Genomic DNA, 23,293 nt, shown 5'->3' on the forward strand with positions numbered 1-23,293 from the left:
TCTGCTTTGCCATGCTGCATAGTGGTACCCGTGCACACTTGTTTCTCATTACATAACAGAATCTAACATTTTTCATCACTTACTATTGCATGTTTTTAAAACATTTATTTTTGAACACCTAACTAACAACTTTTCTAATTAACCCAGGAGGCATTAACATTATTTCCTTAGAAATTGTACATAAGTGCACACTACAAGACAGAAGCCAGTTACCTTGATAGAAGTCATAAAGGTTTGTCATGGAATGAAAATGCATAAATGGTTAAAGAGTTATATATATATATATATATATATATATATATATATATATATATATATATATATATATATAACTCTTTAACCATTTATGCATTTTCATTCCATGTATATATAAATATTAAGTGAACTATCCTTTTAATAGCACTATCAACAGGCACAATTTATTCTTCTTAGAGAGTCCCATAGCTGTAGAGTGTTTTTTTTTTTTTTTTTGCTTGTTTGTTTGTTTTTCCAGAATTTTCCAGATAAACTCAAAGGGATAGTTACATTTCTGTACTTCTGTACTATTTATGCACTCTCAAGTTGTTACAATCCTGTATGAATTTCTGTCTTCTGTTGAACACAATAAAAAGTTATAGGAATATGGGTAACAAACAGTTGATTTACTTCCATAGTATGGAAAAAGGAATACTATGGAAGAAGTCAACGATCAACTGTTTGGTTACCGGCATTTTTCAAAATATCTTCTGTGTTCAGCAGAAGACAAAAAAAAATCATACAGGATTGTAACAACTAGAGGGTAAGTAAATGGTGATAGAATTTTCATTTTTAGGTGAACTATCACTTTAAAGGGTTAGTTCACCAAAAAAGGAAATTATCTCAATTACTTACCCTAATGTCGTTCGACACCCGTAAGACCTCCGTTCATCTTCAGAACACAAATGAAGATATTTTTGTTGAAATCCGATGGCTCAGACAGGCCTTTATTGACAACAATGTCATTTCCTCTCTCAAGACCCATAAAAGGTACTAAAGACGTCGTTACAAAGTCCATCACTCTACATTGATTCTACAATCATTTTATGAAGCGACGAGAATAGTTTTTGTGCGCAAAAAAAAACTAAATAACGACATATAGTGATGGGACGAATTTTAGTTCGAAACATTGTTTTGAGTTTGCGACGAGAAAAATATTCTCGTCGCTTCATAAAATGATTGTAGAATCACTGTAGTGAGATGGACTTTGTAACGACATCTTTACTGCCTTTTATGGGTCTTGAGAGAGGAAATGACATTGGTGTCAATGGAGGCCTTTCTGAGCCATCGGATTTCAACCAAAATATCATCATTTGTGTTCTGATGATGAACAGAGGTCTTACGGGTGTCGAACAACATTAGGGTAAGTAATTAATCAGAGAATTTTTGGGTGAACTAACCCTTTAATGCTAGTAAATCAGCTTTTAAAATATGTTTTATGGGGCATTTTCAACTTTAATTGGACAGGACAGTGAAAGAGAGAGAAAATAACTAGGGATGAGAGAAAGGGATGGAATCAGGAAAGGACATTGGAGAATCTTGGAACGGGTCTCACAAGTGCACACACTTGGAATAGCTTCGGTGAGACATGCTAACCATGAGGTCGCAGACAAGTCAGACTTAAAGCATGAAGGGGAGCGAGCTGAACAAGCTTCTGTCTTGTAGTGTGCACTAGGCTTAAGAGATTTCGCAAGTCTGTTCTTGTACCTCATTAGGCTAACGTGGTTTCTGAGTTTCCCCTCATTTGGTCAGTACAGCTTGACAGCAGTTTTCAAAGTCAGTGGCTTCACCATAGATTACGACACACGTTTCAAGCATTTTTTAGCTACAGTAGCATCTCATTTCAAGAGAACCGGCCTCGTCCACAGTGAATAAGCTGTCCTGATAATGTACATCCTGCAATATCCCACAGCTTATTGACACACGCACCCTTAAGGTGAATTAGAAGTCACTACGAGGGCTTGTATTAACAACAGTCCACTGTGGTCACTCGTGCTGTAAATTAAATTTGATATTGATTCAAAATTCCGATATAACGCACCCCATGGGGCACCGCGTGTCTTGCTGCCAGCCAGCACTTAGAGGTGGCTATGGCAACAGCTTGGAAAAGTGCTTAGCGACAGCAGTACTGACCAGTGTGGGAACACAAGCCTACACACTCTACAGATACTGTTTAACATGATGAGAAAACACAATGCTCTCTAACGCCTCATATTTTTTCAAACATGAGCAATAGCGTTTTCTGCGTCTCTGCAGACACTTTCTGTTCAAGCCTGGCGGGACCTCGCCATTGTACTGCACAACTTCTCCCGGCTACCCTTTGACGTCCAGCACAGTTTACTCGCCTCCACCCCGGCCCCTGCCACGGAACACCTTCTCACGGCCTGCCTTTAGCTTGAAGAAACCGTACAAGCACTGCAACTGGAAATGTGCTGCCCTCAGTGCCATCCTGATCTCCGTCACCCTGGTGTTCCTGTTGGCCTACTTCATTGGTGAGTTCACCCCTCCACATCCTCACCCACCCTTAAAACTGTGTCAGTGATGTGTCCGATATATAATGGGCTTATGGGTTTCTTTTGTGGTTCTCTGCTCCTCTTGGTTTAATTGTCACACTTGTCCTCTTCGCGGTCAAAAGTGACCGAAGCCTTAACATGTAAGACCAAAGCAAAAAAGGAACCAAAACAGCTGAAAAATGCTGATTGCAAAACTGTCAGCACGGATTGTTATTTATTTTTTTTCTCCTAGGTGACGTGCCGGGCTCTGTAAAATAGAAACAGGGCATTTAAAATAAAATAAAAATTTTGAAGGTAGTTATTGCCCTCTGATGGCAGTAAAAAAAGAAAAGCTGATGTAATGCCCTGTTATGACCACTAGGTTCCTATAATAATGCTATATAATGTGGCTTATAAATTCTTTAGTGTTTTTAGACATAAATACTTATTTTTATTAAGTTGTGGATTCGGATTTATACTTTGACATCCTCAAAGACTATTTTTTGTCAAGGTTTAGATTTTTTTTTTTTTTTATATATGTTGCTTTGAATGTCTTTTTGAAAGTTTTTGCATTAATTTTGCTACATTCAAACCTGACCACAGAGGAAAACATTTTGAACATACAACATCAAAATTTAAATTAACAAATTAAAAATAAAAATGTAACAAAAATGAACAGGTATGTTTAATCACCGCATGATAGATCTGATTTTAACCTCTTATTTGAGACTTTTGGCTCAATTTTACCACATAAATAGCAGCCATACCAGTTAATTTGCATGTGTACTATTGCCATAGCTAATTCAAAAAAATCACCAAGTGTCATCCCATTCAAATGAACCAAAACATTTTTATTATGAATATGTTATAAATCATTGTTTCTGTCATTTTTGACCGAAGAGGACCAGAGGGTTAAAACCAAGCTTGAAGGTGGTTTGCTACTCTTAGCTGGTGGACCTGGTCTGCCAGGATAACCAGCGGACAGGACACAAAAACAGTCTAGAATCTTTAAACAGACAAATCCTGACAAGTACAAACCAACTTGGTGGTCAGTAAGGTGTTTTACTCGTTATATGTATGTACCTGTTACACTCTTTACTTTGTATAATACTAAATATTGTCTAAAGCAATGTTTTGTCATGTAAGCACTTCTTCTCTGAATCCAAGCTGCTGATGGTAATCAGTACATCTCCTCACTGAAAGAAACTGATACGACTTTTGTGCTGAATTTGATCTGTTTCCGCCTTGTCCCTGAGTAGTGACGCATGTCAAGATGCTGTATGTGATTCACCTTTCAATCATTCGAAAGTTCAGCTCCGGAAGATTACAGTGAACATTATTGATCTTTTACATTGTTAGGAAATTTCAATGTCCCTCAAATTGTATTCAGCTTGGTCAGTGAATCAAATCAATAGTGTGATAAAAACAGATAAAGTGAGATATGATAAAGCCATAGCAACAGTTTGTGCTGGTTGAGATTAGATTTTTCCTGCATGGTTAACATTTCTGTAGTTTTACAGTGGCTACAGTATGCAGCTCTATTAGTATTCTGAACATTGACTAAAAACATTCTTCAGCTTTTCTGTGATGCAGAATGTTACTAGGTGTCTGCTAATACTTCTGTTATGGGTTTCACATTCAAGAAGTAGAATATCTGATATGCATTCTGAGAAGATAAGAGTTTGTCTATAGCAGTTCCAAATAAAGTACATTCCTCCGAGAGTAAATCAATAATAACTATAATGTTGTGTATAACCCAATATCTTTTAGAGGACAGCATGAAATGGGTTTGCATAATGTGTGTCTGCTTATGATGTAAATTGTTCTGTGTAATCTAACACAGAGCTCACAAAATGAAATAATACTTTTTGAAGTTGAAAATATGGGGGAAAAATTGAGTGCAAGTCATTTGCACAAGGTGCATCCAAATGGAGATCTCACAGATGTGCTTTCATTATTAACGATAAACAGCTTTCCACAGCTTAGGCGCAGAGAATAAATATGCATTGCAACAGAACTAAAATGAGCTCTAACCATCCATCCCTTTATCTATTTTTGCCTGAAAAAAACAAAAACTCAAAAAATTAATTGCTACCCTGTGATTCTCTGCAGTGATTTGGAACCTAAATTAGAATTCTGTTAGCTGATAATGTTAATTGTTCGCAACACTAATGTCCAGCCTACCGTTGCAGCATTTTAAGGTAATCATGTGTGATTTGTTTGAGGTATTTAAGTGGTGTGGAGTGACTGACCTTAGTAGCTGCCTTATGTAGCATGTTTTAAATCACTTTTTAGGTTTGTAGGTAGCATAGAGTGTGGCGGATTTGTTTTAAAAGACATCCGTGTTCCAAAAACTAGTGTCCTGCCTTACCTAAACGGCATAGATATCCTCAAGGCGCAAAAGCCACCAAACAGTAGGCAGCAATGCCATAGCCTGACAAGCCAGACCCACATCGAGATGTTTGGTCTGGAAACTCACCATTGACAGGGCTCAATCCGAGGGGTGGGATAAACGGTTGCCAACTCCCTCTGCACGCGATAGGATAGCGCTACCAGAGCAACGAAGGTGAAACAGAGCTTGTTGAAAGATTAAACATTCGCCATATCCGGTCAGCAAAACTCCGAACACATCTTCCCTTTTTAAGAATGACTTCAGTGCCGTTCTTTGTTCTTTTCTCAGAGAAATGCTTAACTCCAATTCCTCCAGATTCGCGGTCAAAGCTGATTCGAAAGACCGCCGTTCGCCAGCTTCTGTGTTTACTAGAAGCACGCAAACGCAACTCAGTCGTCGCCATTATGGCCCCGTCCACCGACTGGCCCGGCAAGAGTTAGGGGAATACAGCTCAGAAGTGTATTGAGAGTTGCTAGACGACACTCGCGGGCAGATTAGATTTGCTGCTGCTAGGGTGCGTCTAGATTTCTAGACTAGCAATGCCATGCTTTCTTCAAAGATTCCTCATTATGTGAGTGATAACTCTTAAAGACCTAGAACATTTTTGGGCCCAAAAATAATTTCTGTTTGGCACAGGGGAACAACCCACGTGTGTTTCCTTGACAAATCAATGCTGCATATTTTGATGGCGCATCCACGCTGACTGCGGAGTGATCCTCTGAATGATACAGCATATAGATTGGGTTAGCAGTTTAAAAGTTATTAAATATTTTAGAACAATAATTATTTTTTTGCCACGGGTGGCTGTCTCGGTCTTTAAGGGTTAAGGTAGAATTAATTGCTAGAAATGCGTGCCATGCAGAATTGCTATCTTGAGCTATCATAAAGCTATCACAGTGTTTTTTGGAACAAATCTAGATGCTTTTGTCAACATTAAATGCCTAAGCACTGAGCTTAATGAAGTTATTCCTTCAGCTATCTAGAGGGCTAGTTAAGCTCTGACCTCGTTAGGAGCCCTGCAAAGCCCACCAAGCCGATGTATCTTAATCACTTCATGTAATTACAGACACCCCACACCATCCTAACCCCCTTCCAAAATCAAGCTCATCTCCCTGTGCACCTCAGGTAAACACGCATGAAACCGTAGCTCACCCTGAGAATCTGGGATTCAATCAACAACAAGGGGTCACGTTTAATTAAAAGCTGATGAGAAAATATATTTAATTTCAAGTGCAATTAATTATGTAGGCCTGTAATTGGTAACTCTAGCTGTGTTGTCTAATGAACCCAATTAAACCTCCTGACAGATGTTTTTGACTTGCCGCATAGTTTTGCTATTTTCCCCCTATTCTTTTTCTGTGTAGCTTGCAAGAATTGCTTCATTGAAAGGAGTGAGATTGCAAAATTGGGATTTGCGTACCATTTTCTCAGTGGTGGCATGCTCATTAAGAAGGTCATTATGTCCTCGGCATCTGAAGGTCATCAGCTTCCCTCTGTGTTCATTTCTTAGCTTGCTGGGCCCTCATTTTACCGCCCAACATGCAACCTCAGTCAAAGCCACAAGACACTCACTCTAACTGTCTATTGACTTTGAAGAGACAATCTTTTGTTTTCGGTCTCTTTTTATCTCCAGAATTACAACCAGCTAGTTGTAGTTTACCCTCATCAAAGTATACTTTTGTATTACGTGCCATGTCAACCCAGGATTTGTTTGCTGGGGTTGAAAGGTCTTATAGAGGTTGTGGGTTTGTATCACAGCAACATTTTTGCTTGTGGTAGCCTAAATTATAATGTGCAGACTTTTTTGACCTAAAAATGAATGACTTTGTCACTGGAAAGTCAGGTCACAGTCCTGCTCAGCCACCATGGTATTCTTGAGCATAATACTTAGCACCAGGTTATCCCTGGGGAACTTTCTCTACAATTAGTGTAGCATCACTGTGGATACAAATTGCCTTGTAAATTGGCATGTTACTATTCACTGTCTGCCCAATCAAATCTGTATTTATAAAGCCATTCTTGGAAAGTGCATTCTCTGTGGCTAGACTTTATACACACCCTGACTGGAGTATATATATTATTCACTCCTGACAGATACCTCTAAGCTTCAGATTGAAAGTGAAAAATTGATATTTTTATCTACTTACTGATGATGCGCATTTCAGTGCCTCTCATTTATAGTCAACAGTCTGAACTTGAAGTGAGAGCAGAGGGCGGCACATAGCAAAAAGGAAGTTCCACTGGGAGTTTTTGTGAAAAGATGAGGCAGGAGTGGGGAAACTTAACTCTCAAGAGTGCTCTCCGAGGTCTCACTGGTTTGCCTGCAGATTGATTTGACCTGCACCTACATGTGATTTTAAGAGCTTAAAATCCATGTGTGCTCAAAGAAAGAACTCATCAAAGACCTTAAAAATAAACTATAAAAAGATCAAATTTCTTCAGTCAAGAACAAACTCCTCAATGAATGAAGGAGTCTCCCTCAACAATCTTTGGTTTTAATGAATGTAGACTCCAAATTCCTACTTTTGCTGTGTGTAAAACAAGGGTACACCTCAGACCTGTTATCTTGTTTATCTCATTTCAATTTGCAAAAGTGGTGTCTGGTACCTCCACATATGCCTTTCTGTTTTTAGATAAGTTTCTTGGTGAAGATTCCATAGTTGAATATGAGATGGATGGTCAAAAAGTGCCAAAGATCTTGCACACCAGGATCCCTGCAGGAGGGGTGTCAGAGTAATTAGACGGCTAATGATTGGACTGAGAGCTGCCGTGTTCAACGCTCATCCATTCAAGTGTCTAAGGGGAATTAATTAACCATATGCTTGCTAATGTGCCCTGTCCATTTTATGATGGATGAGCAAGAAATGGCATTTCTCACACTGGGACTACCCTTGCCCACAGATCCAAGCATTGTCCTCTTTTTCGACCTGGGAGAAAGTGTTTTTTTTTTTAGGTAAATGTGAGCTGGATGGTCTCTTTTGTTGTCTGTTTCTCACGAGGTGTTGCAAAAGTTTCAAACGCAGAAGTGGAACAGTAATGAGCCTTGTGTTCCACTCAGACTGAAGCAGTAGTTTGTTCAAGCTTTCTGCTTCCTAATTGGCTTCCACGAATCTGCCAAAGTGGCCTGCCAAAGCCGAGATTGCAGAGTCGTTTTGTGCGTCCAGGCTTGCATTTCAGCGCGGCTGCCGTTTTACTCTCAACAGGTCGTGGGGTCTTTCCTCTTGTCGTTCCAGCGGGACCCTCATTAAAAAACACCCAGTTTAGACCGCTCCCACCTGTCCCTGCTTTGCCGTACTCATGGAGCCTGAGTGACAGCTGAGAGAGAGAAAGAGAGTGAGTTCGGATGATGGAAGAGTTTGGGCTATCCAGAGAAGCATATTTCATAAGCTGGACTCTTTCCAACGTGCACTGGAAATCATAGTTACCGGGACAGCTCAGACATAAATCATAATGAGGTTTGGTAGCAGGGGGTGGCCGGGAAGTGTGAGGTATTTTACATTAGAGCTAGACAGGAGAAGTAGCAAAGGGGTCCAGATGGTAGATGAGCCCCTTGAAGAAGCAATTACTTGGACATTTGGAACGACACCTAAACCCTAGATGCCTTAGATTCGATTGTCCACCCCCACTGCCCATGCGCCAACTGCACTCTCTGCTTCCTCCCACAGAGCCACAAATCAAGCAGTGTGCTGCAGAAAAGTGAGTGCGCTAGAGGAATGCCTTACTCGATCTCGGGTGATGACAAACCAAGCCATCTGTCTCGTAGCGTGTCTGTCCGCCTTTGACACAGTCAATTCCAGCGGTACCGATGGGGGCGGAGGCGCAGCGGTCGTTTGCATTTATATTGTCTCCCTAGACAGCCACGAGTCTTTATCGCCTCCACAAATGCTCTCTTGCAAAAGTAACAGCAACATTCAGACCTTTCTTCAGGAATGTCCAAATCTGTCGGAATGCAATCAACAAAATGCGCACCCTGCAATTTTCCAAATGGCTATTGATTGAGTAAGCCGGAGGATGGCCACTTTCATCCGCCATGGTAACACCTGTCAAAGGCTTCATCGTTTTTCAGGCCACATTTTCACCATTTAGCAAATGCGGGATGGTTACCAGGTAATATGGCTTTTATTAATGGCAGAACATGCAAAGAGATCCGAGGCAGAACTCTCCATTTGTCACGACTAGTTTGATCCGCAGTCTGTGAGCCATGCACCAGGCTTTTAAAACTGCCAATTTGATGCTTCTGGTTAAGCTAGGGCAAGCACATCTTTGCAGAATCTTAAGGATCATTGATTTTACAACATGTAAAGCAGGACAGAGGATATTCAAGCAAAGGCCCAAAGAAAGTAATTAGATAAAGCTCTTTGTTTTTCTTTGAAAATGAATTCAGAATGTAAACACTACTCCAGCTGATCAGCCCCTACTCAGTGAGGCATTTCCCTCTTAGTTTCATTATTAGTGTCCCTACCAGCCCCTTACCGCCAAGACTGAGGAACAAATTACCTCTACTACGTTGTACAAAGAACATAACTAGAAATGGAACAGTTTTATTTTTAAATAAAAGACCCTTCAACAACAAAAGCCAACACCAGGAAATGTTTTTTTTTTATGATGCTAAAAAATGAATTGATTAATTCCAGTGCCAGGCACTGTCTTTAAGTGTTTAACACCGCTCCTAATTGAAGCTATTGATAGTCAATGTTATTTAACCGGACGTGTAGGTTGTGCGCATTGTCTTGTAAACACCTTCTTTTGGTTTCGTAATTCTTTAATCTAAGAATCTGCTGAATAATTGTAGCTTTCTTAACACGAAAATCAAGATTGAGTGGAGGTCTGGTAATTGTGCCAGCTATATGTTTCTTTCAGAAGTGTTTTGACGGAAGAATAAATCATTCATTTAGACCTTTTCTCGCCCTGATTGAGACAAGATATTTGCTGCCACACAAAACAAATACATTGTCACCTCTCCGAAATATTGAGTGGAGCGGAAAAGTAATTTTAGCCCTGAATTGTCACTACGGGTTGTCAAGAGAGTGTGGCTGAGAAAGCCACTTGTGCAATTTGAAACCAGCTCTGTACTTATGAAGGAGAAATGGGAACTCACGTAGGGAGAGAAATGGAGCATAGGAAAGAGACAAGGCTCAAGATCATTTGTTTTATCTACTCCGACACTGCCACACTGTCTTACATACTTTGGCTGCATCCCAATATGTATACCGTACAGTACAGTACTATAAGATGCATTGTAAGATTATCTCATCTCAATTCATAGTGCATTGATATTAGTGTGCCAAAAGTGCCTGGATGCTTTACTATTTTTGAATCATGCTTTTTGGGCTAAATTGCCCATGGAAGAGGTAGAGTTTGTGAGGGTTCGCCTTCAATTTTTTGCTCCTGTCTTGTCGACTTACAATGGCCACCACATGCGTGTGTCCGTTAAATCAGGGTATTCTCACAAAAATGCGTATAAATAGTACGAGTGTGCAATGTCGTGAAATGTATACGCCAAAACTCATTTTGGCGTGTCTATGGCACGCTGTTTTTCGCGTGCATATGATACGCATTTTATGGCGTATTATACATACGAACCCCCCACCCTACCACCCTAAACCTACCCAAGCGCGTGTCATAAATACGCCCCACCACCCTAAACCTACCCAAGCGCGTGTCATATATACGCCATAAAGTGCGTATCATATGCACGCGAAAAACAGCGTATCAAATGCACGCCAAAATGAGTTTTGGCGTATACATTCCACGACATTGCACACTCGTACTATTTATACGCATTTATGTGTGATCGGGTTGGTTAAATCCCCAAGACCATCGTAGGGCATCCCATTTTTCATTTAAAGTTTCAGAAGGGTGCTGGCACAATATACACCCTCAATGCGCACGTTTGCCTTGCCCGCAAGCTCCACAGCAGAACAGCAAACTTCTACCTGAGAGTCATAGCAGCATTACATTGTAGAAGTTTAGGGTTCTGTTCTTTAACTTACAAACAAGCCAATTTTGCTAAATCAGGCTGGTCTGAATGCTCAAACAAATATGTTCTGATAGCGCCTTCAAACCACAATGTTTATGCTTTAGGGGGAATACCCCTATGAATGATTGGCTTATAGCCTCTGTATTTAAAACTTAGGTAGCAGAAAATATTTTAGCATCAAACAATTGCATGTTAGTGAATCCCAATACTGTCATACTGTTTTTTTCTATTGCCAGTAAAATACATACTTTTAGTGTGAATTGGTATGCAGCAGCTTCACAAGCTTAATTGGATTCCATGGTTATTTACATCATGTGCTTAGAACTTCCATGTCCACTGTGTAAGAAAGAGCTCCAAGGCCTTTTGTTGGCATTTTATCTGCTGACTGAAGACTTCCAGGACAAGGTTTTGCCTGGCTAAGCTGGTCCTGACCATTCTTGTCCTGGTGATCCATCATGCCTGGCCCCTCCTTCCCTGTTCACTGCGTCACTAGAGTTCATCCCAGTAGTTGCTTCTTTTGTTGACCTTGTGAAATATCGCTGTGTCTTCTGGTGCTGCTCATGCATTCATCCGTACCTCTTGTTGTGTTCCTGCTGACTTGATCATTTCCTTGTCTCTTTAGCCACTGTGGGGGTATTAGCAAGCTAATGGGGATGAAAAGAAAAGTTGCCCTGCGGGCTTTCTTTTCTGTCTGTGGGTTGTTCTTTTGGTACTTTTTTTTTCTTTTTCTTTTTTGCTCTTAAGGGTGGGGGCTGATGTTTTGTTTAAGTTCTTGTTTGTTTACGCAGGGCCATGCAATATACACTAGTTATTATTGGTAATCAATTATTATGGTTCATATTATTATCAGTGTTTATTATCAAAGTGTTTGCTGCTTAATGTGTTTGTGGAAATCATGATACATTTTTCCAAGAAACTTTGATGAATAGAAAGATCAAAAGAACAGCATTTACTTGAGATAGAAATCCTTCTTAACATTAAATGTCTTAACTGACACTTTTGATTGTTTTTGTGGGTTTTTTTTGGTCATTTTTTTTTCTTTCTATTTTGGGGTAAAGTATTTTTGTTATTTTTGGACACATTTTTTTTTATATTGCATTTATTGAGTTTATTGAGACACATTACATTAATCAAAAGTGATCAGAAATGCTACACAATCGCTTTTTTTTCTGATGATGATGATAATAATAAGAAATGTTTCTTAAGCTTCAAATCAGCATATTAAAAAAAATTCTGAAGGATCATGTGCCACTGAAGACTGCAGTAATGAAGCTGAAAAATCTACTTTGCATCACAGGAATAAATTATAGTTTAATAATTTTAAATTGTAATAATATTTCACAGTAATACAGTTTACTGTATTTCTTACTGTAGCCTTTACTAATACTGTATACTGTGCATACAACGACAAATGATAATGATTGAATGTACATTCTTCAAATCTGACGACAATGATGAAGTCATACTTGCGTAATTTGCGTCTTCAGTCTGCTGTGATTCTCTTGGTGCTCTTAAACTGCCAAAGATTAATCAAGTCAAAACGCATTTGTTTTCTTACAGCCTTGGTTTAATTACCCCACAGCCTTCAGGATGTTAATTTTCTGATGCAGTGTCTATAGTATTCCTTAGTGAATCTAATTTAATTAAAATAATGTACACCAAGGCACATGCTCAGGAATCACTGCTCCAACACACGTAAAATTACCATCTGGTGCCGCTCTTTCTCTGCAGCCATGCACCTCTTCGGACTCAACTGGCATTTGCAGCCAATGCAGAGGCAGATATATCAGCTGACGGAGGACAACACGAGTGGCCTACATCTGCCCACAGATCTGGGCTTGCCGCCTCTGGGCAACACAGGTCTAGGGTTTCCGGATCGAGGAAGCAAAGATGATGGTATGTCCAAACATTATGGTTCAATCACAAATGACTGTCATTTACTTTTCAAATACTTGTTCCTGGTGGCAGGGCCGTGCACAGGGGGGTGGCCCGGTGGCTAGAGCCACTGCCCCTTTGCCCTCATCGGCTAAGTTGCCTCTCTTGCCCCCTTCCCTCCCTCACCCTCAGAAGATTCCCATAAAAGCGTAATAAAAGCGTTCTGTTTCGCTAAAAATCCACTAATTCCGCTAATCTGTTCCGTGTTTTCCTGCTCGCTCCGCAGCATCACTCACAGTCTGTGGCTGCTCTCTGTGGAGACAGCAGTTCCAGAATGTCGTCCCATTAACAGGTACTACAATCGACATTACAGACAGTAGTTGATCCGCGGAATTAGTAGTTTGTTTGTTTCAACATTGCAAACATGGATTCAAAGCTCCAGCATGCCAGCGGGTAAATCGTCATACTGTATACTAAATATTTAGCTGACAGTTTGTCACTCTTTAACTCTAAAATAGATTTACGATTATAATACATTTTATGAGTTAATACTAGTATCTATAACATACGTCATATTTATGATATTTTATTAAGACCATATTAATTGTATACCCATTTTTTTTTTTTTAAAAAAGGTAATAAAGGCTATTATAAATATAAATGAGTTGTATCAGGGTACAATGGGGCTAAAGCACACCCTAAGAAAAATGGGCTCATTTTTCAAAAAAGTTCATACTTGTGCAAAACAATCTCTAGCAACATTTGCAGTATTTTCTGTTAATTTTTATTAATAAATAATTAATTATTGTTCAGTAAATATTAAAATGTTGATATAAAAATATTTTTAAAATACAGGAACAAAATTTTAAGTAAATTAATTTAATAAAGTTTTATTGTTGTAACATCTAAATATGTTTGTATTATATAATTATTATCATATTTTTATTATAAATATGATGTTACCTCTAAGATGGACACCCAACTTAAGATATTTACCAGCTGAATCTTAACCATGTCAACAACTGGAAGTCAGTCAGCTGTTTATTATCATGTTAAATATGCCTTTTACCCCAAACCATAGTATACATATTCTGTTATCAAAAAACTGTTGCGTGTGATTTACATAAATCATAAACAAGACCTTTGTCTCAAAATATGTTAAATCTCCAATAAAAATTAAATAGAAAAGTGATCAAATTAGCCCAGAATCAACTTTTTGGAAGAATAATTAGAACAACATAAATTGAATTTGCGCTAAAGCCTAACAATTGTATTTACAGTATGATTGTAAAAGGTTTATTATGCATTCTCTATATTAAGATGATGCTCAATCCCCTTATAGTGCCCCCTTTTTTGGTTTGGGCCACTGCCCCTCAAAATGTCTGTGCGCGGCCCTGCTTGGTGGTTTTGTGAATGTGTCATTGTATGTATGAATGAATGAATGAATGAATGAATGAATGAGGCATTTATATAGCGCTTTCCAATGTACTACTGTACACCCAAAGCGCTTCACACATGTCAGGGGTCTCTCCTCAACCACCACCAGTGGTATGTCACCAGTATGTCATTTTGGAGTTATTCGCATTGAGATTTGGCTTCATTCAAATTTAGTCATTTTGAAAAATTGAAGCGCAACTAAACATTTTTTTAAGTAGAATGACTGAAATAGTATTTCCTTGTAAAAATATACACCAATAACTGAATGTTTTACAGTGTATAGCATGAAATGTCCAGTTATCAAGTTCTACTCTACAATTTTTGTTGAATGTTTCACTTGAGAAATGGATTCTGAATGCCGTTTCATGTTGACTCCTTTGAGATTCGTCAAAAAAGTGATCCTTATTAGAGTGCAGATAAATGGCAGCCCTGATGTAAAAAGGCGCCAGCTCGACAATTAAGAAGTTCTTTCAGCCTTGATTAACCTTAAACCTTTTTTTTTGGCCAAGCGTTTGAACTCATGCCCTTCAGTCATCTCATATCCGACAACACATTCCAACATTTCAAGCTAATTTCCTGCCAGATTCGCATGAACTCATCTCCCGCTAATTTCGCTCCACACTGGCCAGTATTATAACGTCTTATTTTTGATTTTCAAAGACTTCAAGATCCAGGATTATTTGTCAGCCAGCTCCATGCTGTGACCAGTCTCAGTTGCTTGCCATGAGATCTGCATTACAATCCAATGAAAGTTGCAGGCAAAATGGGAAGGGTATTATTTGTTCCTGGAAGAACGAATGGCACAGCTTTAGGGATTGAGTATCCAGGGGCTCAAGGAAGATTAGAACTTGCCCCATCCAAAAAGCCATGCATTCCTTTCATCTCCAAGACTGGACAAGAGTTTTCCTGGCAGCGGAAGAAAGCAGACACTAACCCCCACGGTCACAGAGACAGAAGTTTGTACAGTAGGAAAAGTTTGCTTTTCCATGAGCACAACCCATATTTAGCCATTCGATTTGCCACAGGCCTTGGACAAAAGGTGGGAGATCAGACCATTACCATATAGATGAGTCGCAGAGACGTCTTTTTTCATTTAGCAGCTGGCAGAGAGGGAGCGAGTGAAACCACAAACATGGAGGCTGTGGCGGTGCCTCCGTTTGAGTGACATCTGCGGCTGAGGGGAAATCAATAGATCGGGCTTTTTAATTCTGACTGTCAGAGTAACATTGTCATCAGGAACACAGCAAATCAATCCAGCGTCACTGCTGTACATCCCTGGTATTAACTTAAATAAGCACTGTACCGGAGAGGTTTTCTGAACATTGCACCTTCACATCAGTTCAATTACCCATAAACACTTTATCTGGAAATAGCCAGTGAAACCTTGTTTAAATTCATGTATTCGCCAACTCAGCTGGACACTTATGTTTTGCCATGGAGAATCGTACTCCATGGACATTGGGATGTACCATCTACCATTTAAGATATTCTTTATAACAGTGGTTCTCAATTGGTTTGGCCGTAGGACCCACATTTTCCCGTGGTCGTTGAGCCACGACCCAATTTTTTAGGAATTGAAGTAATCTATTTATTTCTCAAAAAGGATTAACACTGACACACAAGTACCATCCCACATTACTCAACATAGACAAAAATGATAAGATTATCACTAACAAAAGTTTAATAATTTATATATTACCAGTTTTTCATAATTCAGTATATTATAGTTGGCATGAGCCACCAAAGTGAAAGTTACAGAAACTACAGTTGCCATGGTAAATACATAGTACAAACATGGACACTGATCCTGATGAACATCTTACCTGCATGCAAATCCTTCCCAGCAAAACACACTACATATTTCATTCGTATTTCACAAGTTGTGATTTATCGGTATTTTTTGGTAATTACATGACTTACTAATTGACAGCTTAACGCTGTAGCTTTGCATGCGATATACACCTTCACATTTGCATGTGCAATTGAAAAGCATAGTGTAACATCTTACAGAACAGGAAAAAAAAACATTTCTGAAGTGAGAGACTTTTTATTTCATAACCAGCTACTAACCAGAAAATAACATTAGAATAATGACACTGACTTACAAGCTGCATCCCAATTCAGAGGCTGCATCCTTCGAAGGCTGATTGCGTCACTGCTGCGCAAAAAAGGCTGTGCCAATTCAAAGGCTTCTTCAAATGCTGCCTCCAAATACAGACGGATCCTTCACGGCCTAGTCTACCCCAGAATTCATTGCGCGCCAGACAGGATTTATTTAAAGAGAAAATGCTGAATTGCACCTTTAAACAACAAAGTCCGGTACAAACGTCACTGCCGCTTGTCAATGGTGTCACAGTTGCTATAGAAAACAAGAACAATCCTCCATTGGCTATAGACCATCACATTTAACAACGCTCGCTTCATCCTTCGTGGCCTTCGAAGGCACATATTTCTCAGGTGCTCTGTGTCTGACAGAAGTGTCAACAGCTTTCACATACATCTTTCAAAATAAAAGCCTTGCATCAGAAAAAAATTTAATAATTTAGAATTATGTTCGTTGTTGTTTCTTTGATGACACACAGACAAATAGAATTTCTTATTTTATGCTTTTTTTTTTATTTTAACCCATCTCGAAAGTTTCGTAAGTTTGACCAATGGCAATATGCGGCATAGTAGAATTTACACAAGATGTGTAATTGCGACTGATGTGGTAATGCGTTATGTGGAGGCAGTAAATTGGCAGAAGGGAAAGCATGTCCTGTCTCTCCAGATATAGCACATTGCAAATGATTGACTTTTGAGGAGACTGCCATCTGCTGTAGCGCGTGTTGCCCGACGCGAAACCTGCCTGAGAGTCCTCTGGGCTCTCTTTGCAAGGATGTCTGCTTTTGTCGCCATCACGGCGGAAATTGGCCAACCCACCTGAGCGAGCAGATGTTGCTCTTTCCTCAGGGTCCAATGAGGAGGGTACATCAGAATTAGGTGCAGAGGCGTTTTCTCCCAGGATGCAAAGGAGCCACTACCTCAGAAAAAATTCTGATGTGTAAATAATTGAAAGTACAAAAAATAAAACAAATATATTAATCACACATTTTAATGCTGAATCAAATTCCAAATCAAAATGAACTTGAAACCATCTGTCACCATAAATGCATTTGCTGTGAATGGAACGAATCAGAATTTAAAAAAAAAAAAAAATGGTTGTTTACGAAGCAATAAAAAATATATATTTTAAAATTTAGATAAAACATCTAATACATACTACATTTTAAACCATTTAAAAACATTTTTTACTGCAAAATAATTTTAAATTAAACGTATAACTCCAGTTTTAGCACCTGTATAGTGATGTTTCAGCTTTATGTTCAATGGTCAGTGTGGCTATTTCTTCCTGATGTGATGGAAAATCAGCAAGAGGGTCATTCACCCCGTACACTGACCCTCTCCTCGCACCATATGGTGGATTTATGAGGCATCGCGCTGACTGATAGATCTCATTTTCCACAGGTAAACTAGATGGCTTTTTCCCAGAGGACAGCTTCATAGACATGGGCGAGATAGACGTGGGCCGCAAAGTCGCCCAGCTGATCCCACCTGGAATCTTCTGGAGGTCGCAGGTCTTCATCGACCACCCCATGTACCTCAAATTTAATGTGTCTCTTAGTAAAGATGCCTTGGTGGGGATCTACGGGAGGAGAGGCCTGCCTCCGTCGCACACACAGGTGGGTCGGATAAGTTGCTCCATTCAGATGATTATTTAAACAATGTTATGTTTATTTCATTCAAACGTTTGAACGTTTTTTGTGTTAATATAAACCGAATTATATTTCCATTTGAATGAGAATGAAAGTAGTAAGAGGTGACAAAAATGAGGACAAGCGGTTAAGAGGATTGAGAGACTAATCAGGCTGGAATCAAAACCACTTGTCCTAAATGGAGTATGCATGCTAACCGCTAATTGTTGTTTGTATTTTTAAAGCTTTAACTGCATAGATTCTGTGGAACTAGATGTTCCGGAACATCCCATGCCGTATTAGTCTACCCCATTGGCCAACTTACACCATTGGTTGAACAAATGTATTTTAACATCGAAAATTACACACACGAACACAACCTTACAAAAGCTTATCCTACTTCCATTAAAAGACTACAGAGCTTTTTTTAATTAAATAATCAAAAATAAATCAAATTTTATTTGTTTCTCTCCCCCAGCACCATCCCTCGCCTACATTTGTTTGTCAATAATTAAAGAAGTAGCATATTCCCCCAAGATACAGTTTCATTTTGTGACGTGTTATCGTCTCTAAAACTCATCTCAAAGGCTCTGACATAAACAGACACTTAATTATAGTATTGAACACACAGCATCTCTGCCTCTCTGTATTGATTTGGTTCATATATGTGCAGTGGTATTGTGTCACTGGAAATTACTCCAAGACCTTGGTGAATAGACTCTTTTGAGAGATTTTACGTTTTTCGTCTTCAGTTGCAAACAGATATTTTTTGTACTTATGTTTCCTTATAGTACATGTAGATAAAGGAATAATGTGTTTGTTTGGGAGGAAAATAAAGCCTTCAAATGTTATTGTGATTCATTTGAAATGCTATCGCTTAATGTCTTACTGCCAAAGAAGAATGTCAAGGTCATATATCATACCAAAATTGAAAGAAATAAGAAACTATATTTAACATACTTTACGTTCAAAAGTTTGGAGTCAGTTCTTTATATATAGTAGACATTTATTTATTTATTTATTTTTACAAAGGATGCATTAAGTTGGTCAAAAGGGATAGTAAAGACATTACAGTTACACAAATTCTATTTCAAATGAATGCTGTCCTTTTGAACAATTTTTCTTTTGTTCATTGGTGAATCCTGAAAAAAATTAATTGAGCAGAAACTCTGCATAATGTGATAATTTCTGAAGGATCACATAGAACTGAAGAATCTGTGTTTTGTTTTATTCTGTTGTTTACATTATTATAACAAATAAATTAAAAATGATGATCCTTACTATACTGTATATATTTGTGATATTTTATAATGTTGTAAATATTTACTTATAAACCTGAACCATGATATTAAAATCAGCATAAATAAACTATTTTTTTAATCCTTTGTTCAAAAATATGATTTAAATTTTTTTTTTTTAATTTCTTTATTTAAAGGTAAACTGTACAGGTTTGAGGTGTGAGATTCAACATTATACATAAATTTGCATAAGTGAGAGCAGCTGTCTCTTCACACCTAGCATTAGTCCTCTTCTCACAGTGTCAGCCTGCCCTCAGAGACCAGCTCCTGTTGGCTCCAACGTGTAGGACTTATCAGCTCCTGGAAGCTCATGTGTCAGTCCTAATGCGTGTTTGTGGTCTGTCTGTCTCTCCTTGTCACCAGTTTGACTTTGTGGAGCTTTTGGATGGCCGTCGACTCCTGTCGCAAGGGTTGCCAGGCCTTGAGGGTCCGCCTTTTCCAGCCCAGCAGCGGAGCCTGCTGCCCCTCACCAGTCACGATACAGGCTTTATACAGTACATGGACTCAGGCATCTGGCACTTGGCTGTATACAATGATGGGAAGGAGACAGAGCAGGTGTCCTTTCTAACAACTGCAATCGGTTAGTAGAATATTATATGGCAACGACCCCAAAGCTTAGAACTTTGCTTTAAATAATGTAATATATCTGCGTTTAAATGTGCAAATTTGAATTGCTTCTCGGGTGAAATATGTAAAAGAGTGTTTATGTTTTGATTTTAAATAGTAGTCCATTAGCAGTCCAGATTTTCAAAGCTTCTAGAGTTCGAGTTAGCAGCTCTGATTATCTCACGCAGACATGCTCCGAAAATATCAGAAACTCTTCAGCCTTTTATGTTCAAACCAGATTCTGACAATAATGGAGAGACTCACTAAGAATTGACAACATGTGGAATGCAAAAGGACATTTCTAAATGGTTAGTTTATTAATATATGTAGCAGATGTGAAGTTACCTATCTTCAAGAATGCTTATCGATGACATGATAATCTATGAATCACTCGTGTGGGAACAGATGCCTTCAGAGCCAGATGCATGCTGCAAGCATTCTGTATGAAGACAGAGCAGGTATAGTTTAGTTTAGTTATGGTTATAACTTATGTTGTCATCTTGCTTTTACGGCATGCTATTACACTGGTGTTACGTACTGTATTCCAAAAAATGTCAAAAGACGGATGCGACAGCTTGAGCAGACTCCCGAATGTGCTCTGCTACAACAACTAATCTTCTTCTCAATGTGGCCTCACCCCACGTGTTGCGTGGTGTTGCGCCGCCTGAAACATGGCCATGTTGATTTTTGGGTTTATGTCAGTTTTAGGGCTAGTGATGTTACTAACCCATGAAGAAGTGTGTTGTCGTCCCTACCAGCCGTTTGTTTTTCTTTAAAGGAAAATATCTCCCTTTTCTTTGAACTTTGAGCATCGTAACTTTGCAGATGTTGCATATGCTCAAACAGGAAAATTACACTCTAACTAAAAAAGTTAAATCATAATCAACCAGCCTTTTAAGTTATTCATACACTTTAGAATAATGGTCATTAGTTAACATTAGTTAACAACATTAGTTAACATGAATTAATGATGAACTGCACTTATAAAGCATTTATTTATCTTTGTTAATGTTAATTTCAACATTGTCTAAAACATTATTAAAAATCTTGTTAACATTAGTTAATGCAGTGTGAACTAACATGAACAAACCATGAACAGCTGGATTTCTATTTACTAAGATAACTAATACAACTAATACAGTAACAAATGTACTGCTCATGGTTAGTTCATGTTAGTTAATACATTAACTAATGTCAACTAATGACCATTATTCTGAAGTGTTACCTTTCTATTGGGTAGTGACAGAAAAAAAAAACCTTATTGGAATCAGGTGGCAATAAAATCTAAATGTTTGTGCCTAAAAATGTTGAAGTCACCTCATGTTCTTATTTCTGTCAGTTAACATCCAAGTATGGCCAAGTCACCATGAAATGGGTGTGGGACAGGTCGTCTCTTAGGTTGCAGCCAAACAACGTCTTCAATTCATGTAGCCAATGCAAGCCTAAACAACCAACCAAACCATAAATAGGTTTGACAGTCTCTTGAGAATCTCCATCAAATAGGGTGTAAGTCACTGTGATATGGACAATATAAGGTAAGGTCTTCATTTAGATTGCGGACAAAATTGTTCTTGCTTAGATGCTTTGGCACTACTTCATTGGCATGCCATTATGCAAATTATGTTCTATGTAACTATGTTCTCAATTCATGTAATCATCATAAGTCTAAACGATCTAAGAACTGATATTGCTTTGATAGACATTCCTGCCCCAAATTATCCCAAATTTTTCCCACAAACAAATTATGAATAAGGCATTGCTAGAAATCCTCTCCTGCACCGTCAGAGCCTACCATCACTGATATTACCCTTTTTCGCATTGCTGTCTCAGCCAGCCTAGACCTCTACAGAGTAATCAAGGTGGATTTGAATAAGAAAGATTGTGGAAATGAGCAGTGCTTCACTATGCCTGCGTGTGTTCTTCACTGATGGCTCGTAAGACTCTTGTTAGTTTTTGAGTGCCTCCCAGCAAATCCCGTTTCCCATTTGCTGTCTATTTGCATAGAGCACAGTGGCCTTGATTCAAAGCTTCTGATTGACGACCCTTCCGTTCCCCCATGCATATTATTGGTCATTATTCGATCATATTCACATGCTTTTTTTCTTCTTCTTTTTTTTGCTGTGAAAGACTCTGCCATTCCATCCTTTGCCACGCTTGATGGAGGCGATTTTGATTTTGTCCTTTCCATTCCGCATCCTGAAAGCGGCTTTGATTAGCATGAGTGCGTCAGGAGGGAGGGCAGAGCTCGAGGCCGTCATGAGGTTTCAGCTTTCGTAGAGGTGGCAGCTGGGAGCTGTTCTCACATGCTCTTTAATTAAACGCTCCTGGGCCATGGTCCATCTGCGATGGCAGGGAGGAGGGGTTTGCCAGCCTGTCGATCGATGCGAGTGTGTCTGCCACACATCCATTTCTGCAGTTCCAGCTCATCAGGGGGAAAGACGGCACTGCACCCTACCACCCCCAGCAAGGATGGAATACGATACCTTGTATACGAGACATGACATGGTGGTTTAGGGTGGCGGAAGATGAGGAGAAAAAGAGACAGCCTGTTTATCCTGTGTTCGATGCTCTCGAATGCAACCTCCATTGGGAGTTTGTTGGCCACCTGCGGTTCAGGGCCAAGACGGTGGGCTTCAGAGGAAGAAGCCTGGAATAGGAGTCATGTCTAAGTTGATTTGACTCTGAGCTGTGGTGCTCAGAGAGACGCAGAAAGTGGAGGTAAAGAAAGAAGATAAAGGAGATTGAGGAAAAACTGAACGAAAGTAGGTCAGGTGGATGACGACCTTCACCGGGATTCAAACTGCAGCAAGTTTTCAGGACAGAAACACTGAATGTTACACTACAGTCGAGGGTTACCTCAAGGAGCTGCATTTTTGCTGTTTAAATATATTGTTATCCCAGTTTAATATGCAGAGACAGCTATATGTAAGCCCTTAGTAAACACCGTGATATTGAGGCATTTTCTAAACATTACTTTATTTGTTTTGGCTTCCTGACCAGCCTTGCACAGCAACACAGGCTCAACAAGTGGTGTAAGATTAGGGCGTGGCTCTCTCTTTTTCTTGACCAATCATGGACTGGGAGCTTTTCAGGAAACAAAATATGTAATTTTAGTTTTTAACATTTGGTCACTAGTGGCGCACACTTCCATGATATCCCTTCTGTAGACTCTTAAAGTCTCCTGCATCTCAGACCCTAGTAATCTCACATGTCATTTGTAGAGTCCCTGAAAGGATCTTGGTAGTGTTTCAACTGTCCTTTGGAATAATACCTTTGGATGATATGTTAAACTGACGTTCTGAATCTCTGTTAATTATGGTCAATAAAAATCCCAGGATGTCCTTCGTAAAAGAGTAGGGGGTTTAACCTGGGCACCAAATTTGCCCATTGGCCTCTGTCCATTCATATCCATTCTGTCCTAATCATTTCCATATAAACTGATTGGCTTCATCATCACTTTGTCT

The 23,293-nt window shown here is 39.1% G+C and overlaps 1 protein-coding gene across 10 annotated transcripts in view; it reads left to right on the forward strand.

Annotated features, from left to right (window-relative positions):
* Nucleotides 1–23,293, forward strand: part of tenm4 (teneurin transmembrane protein 4) — a 294,119-nt gene that overhangs the window by 163,608 nt on the left and 107,218 nt on the right. For all 10 annotated transcript variants that reach the window (XM_067450936.1, XM_067450931.1, XM_067450930.1 and 7 more), the window contains 4 exons: nucleotides 2,272–2,507; nucleotides 12,611–12,775; nucleotides 17,699–17,913; nucleotides 19,587–19,803. In XM_067450936.1, coding sequence (XP_067307037.1) covers nucleotides 2,272–2,507; nucleotides 12,611–12,775; nucleotides 17,699–17,913; nucleotides 19,587–19,803 — 833 coding nt within the window. The remainder of the gene's footprint in view (nucleotides 1–2,271; nucleotides 2,508–12,610; nucleotides 12,776–17,698; nucleotides 17,914–19,586; nucleotides 19,804–23,293) is intronic.

This window comes from Pseudorasbora parva, chromosome 8 (genome assembly GCF_024679245.1).
Source record: "Pseudorasbora parva isolate DD20220531a chromosome 8, ASM2467924v1, whole genome shotgun sequence".
In the NCBI taxonomy this organism is placed as follows: domain Eukaryota; kingdom Metazoa; phylum Chordata; class Actinopteri; order Cypriniformes; family Gobionidae; genus Pseudorasbora; species Pseudorasbora parva.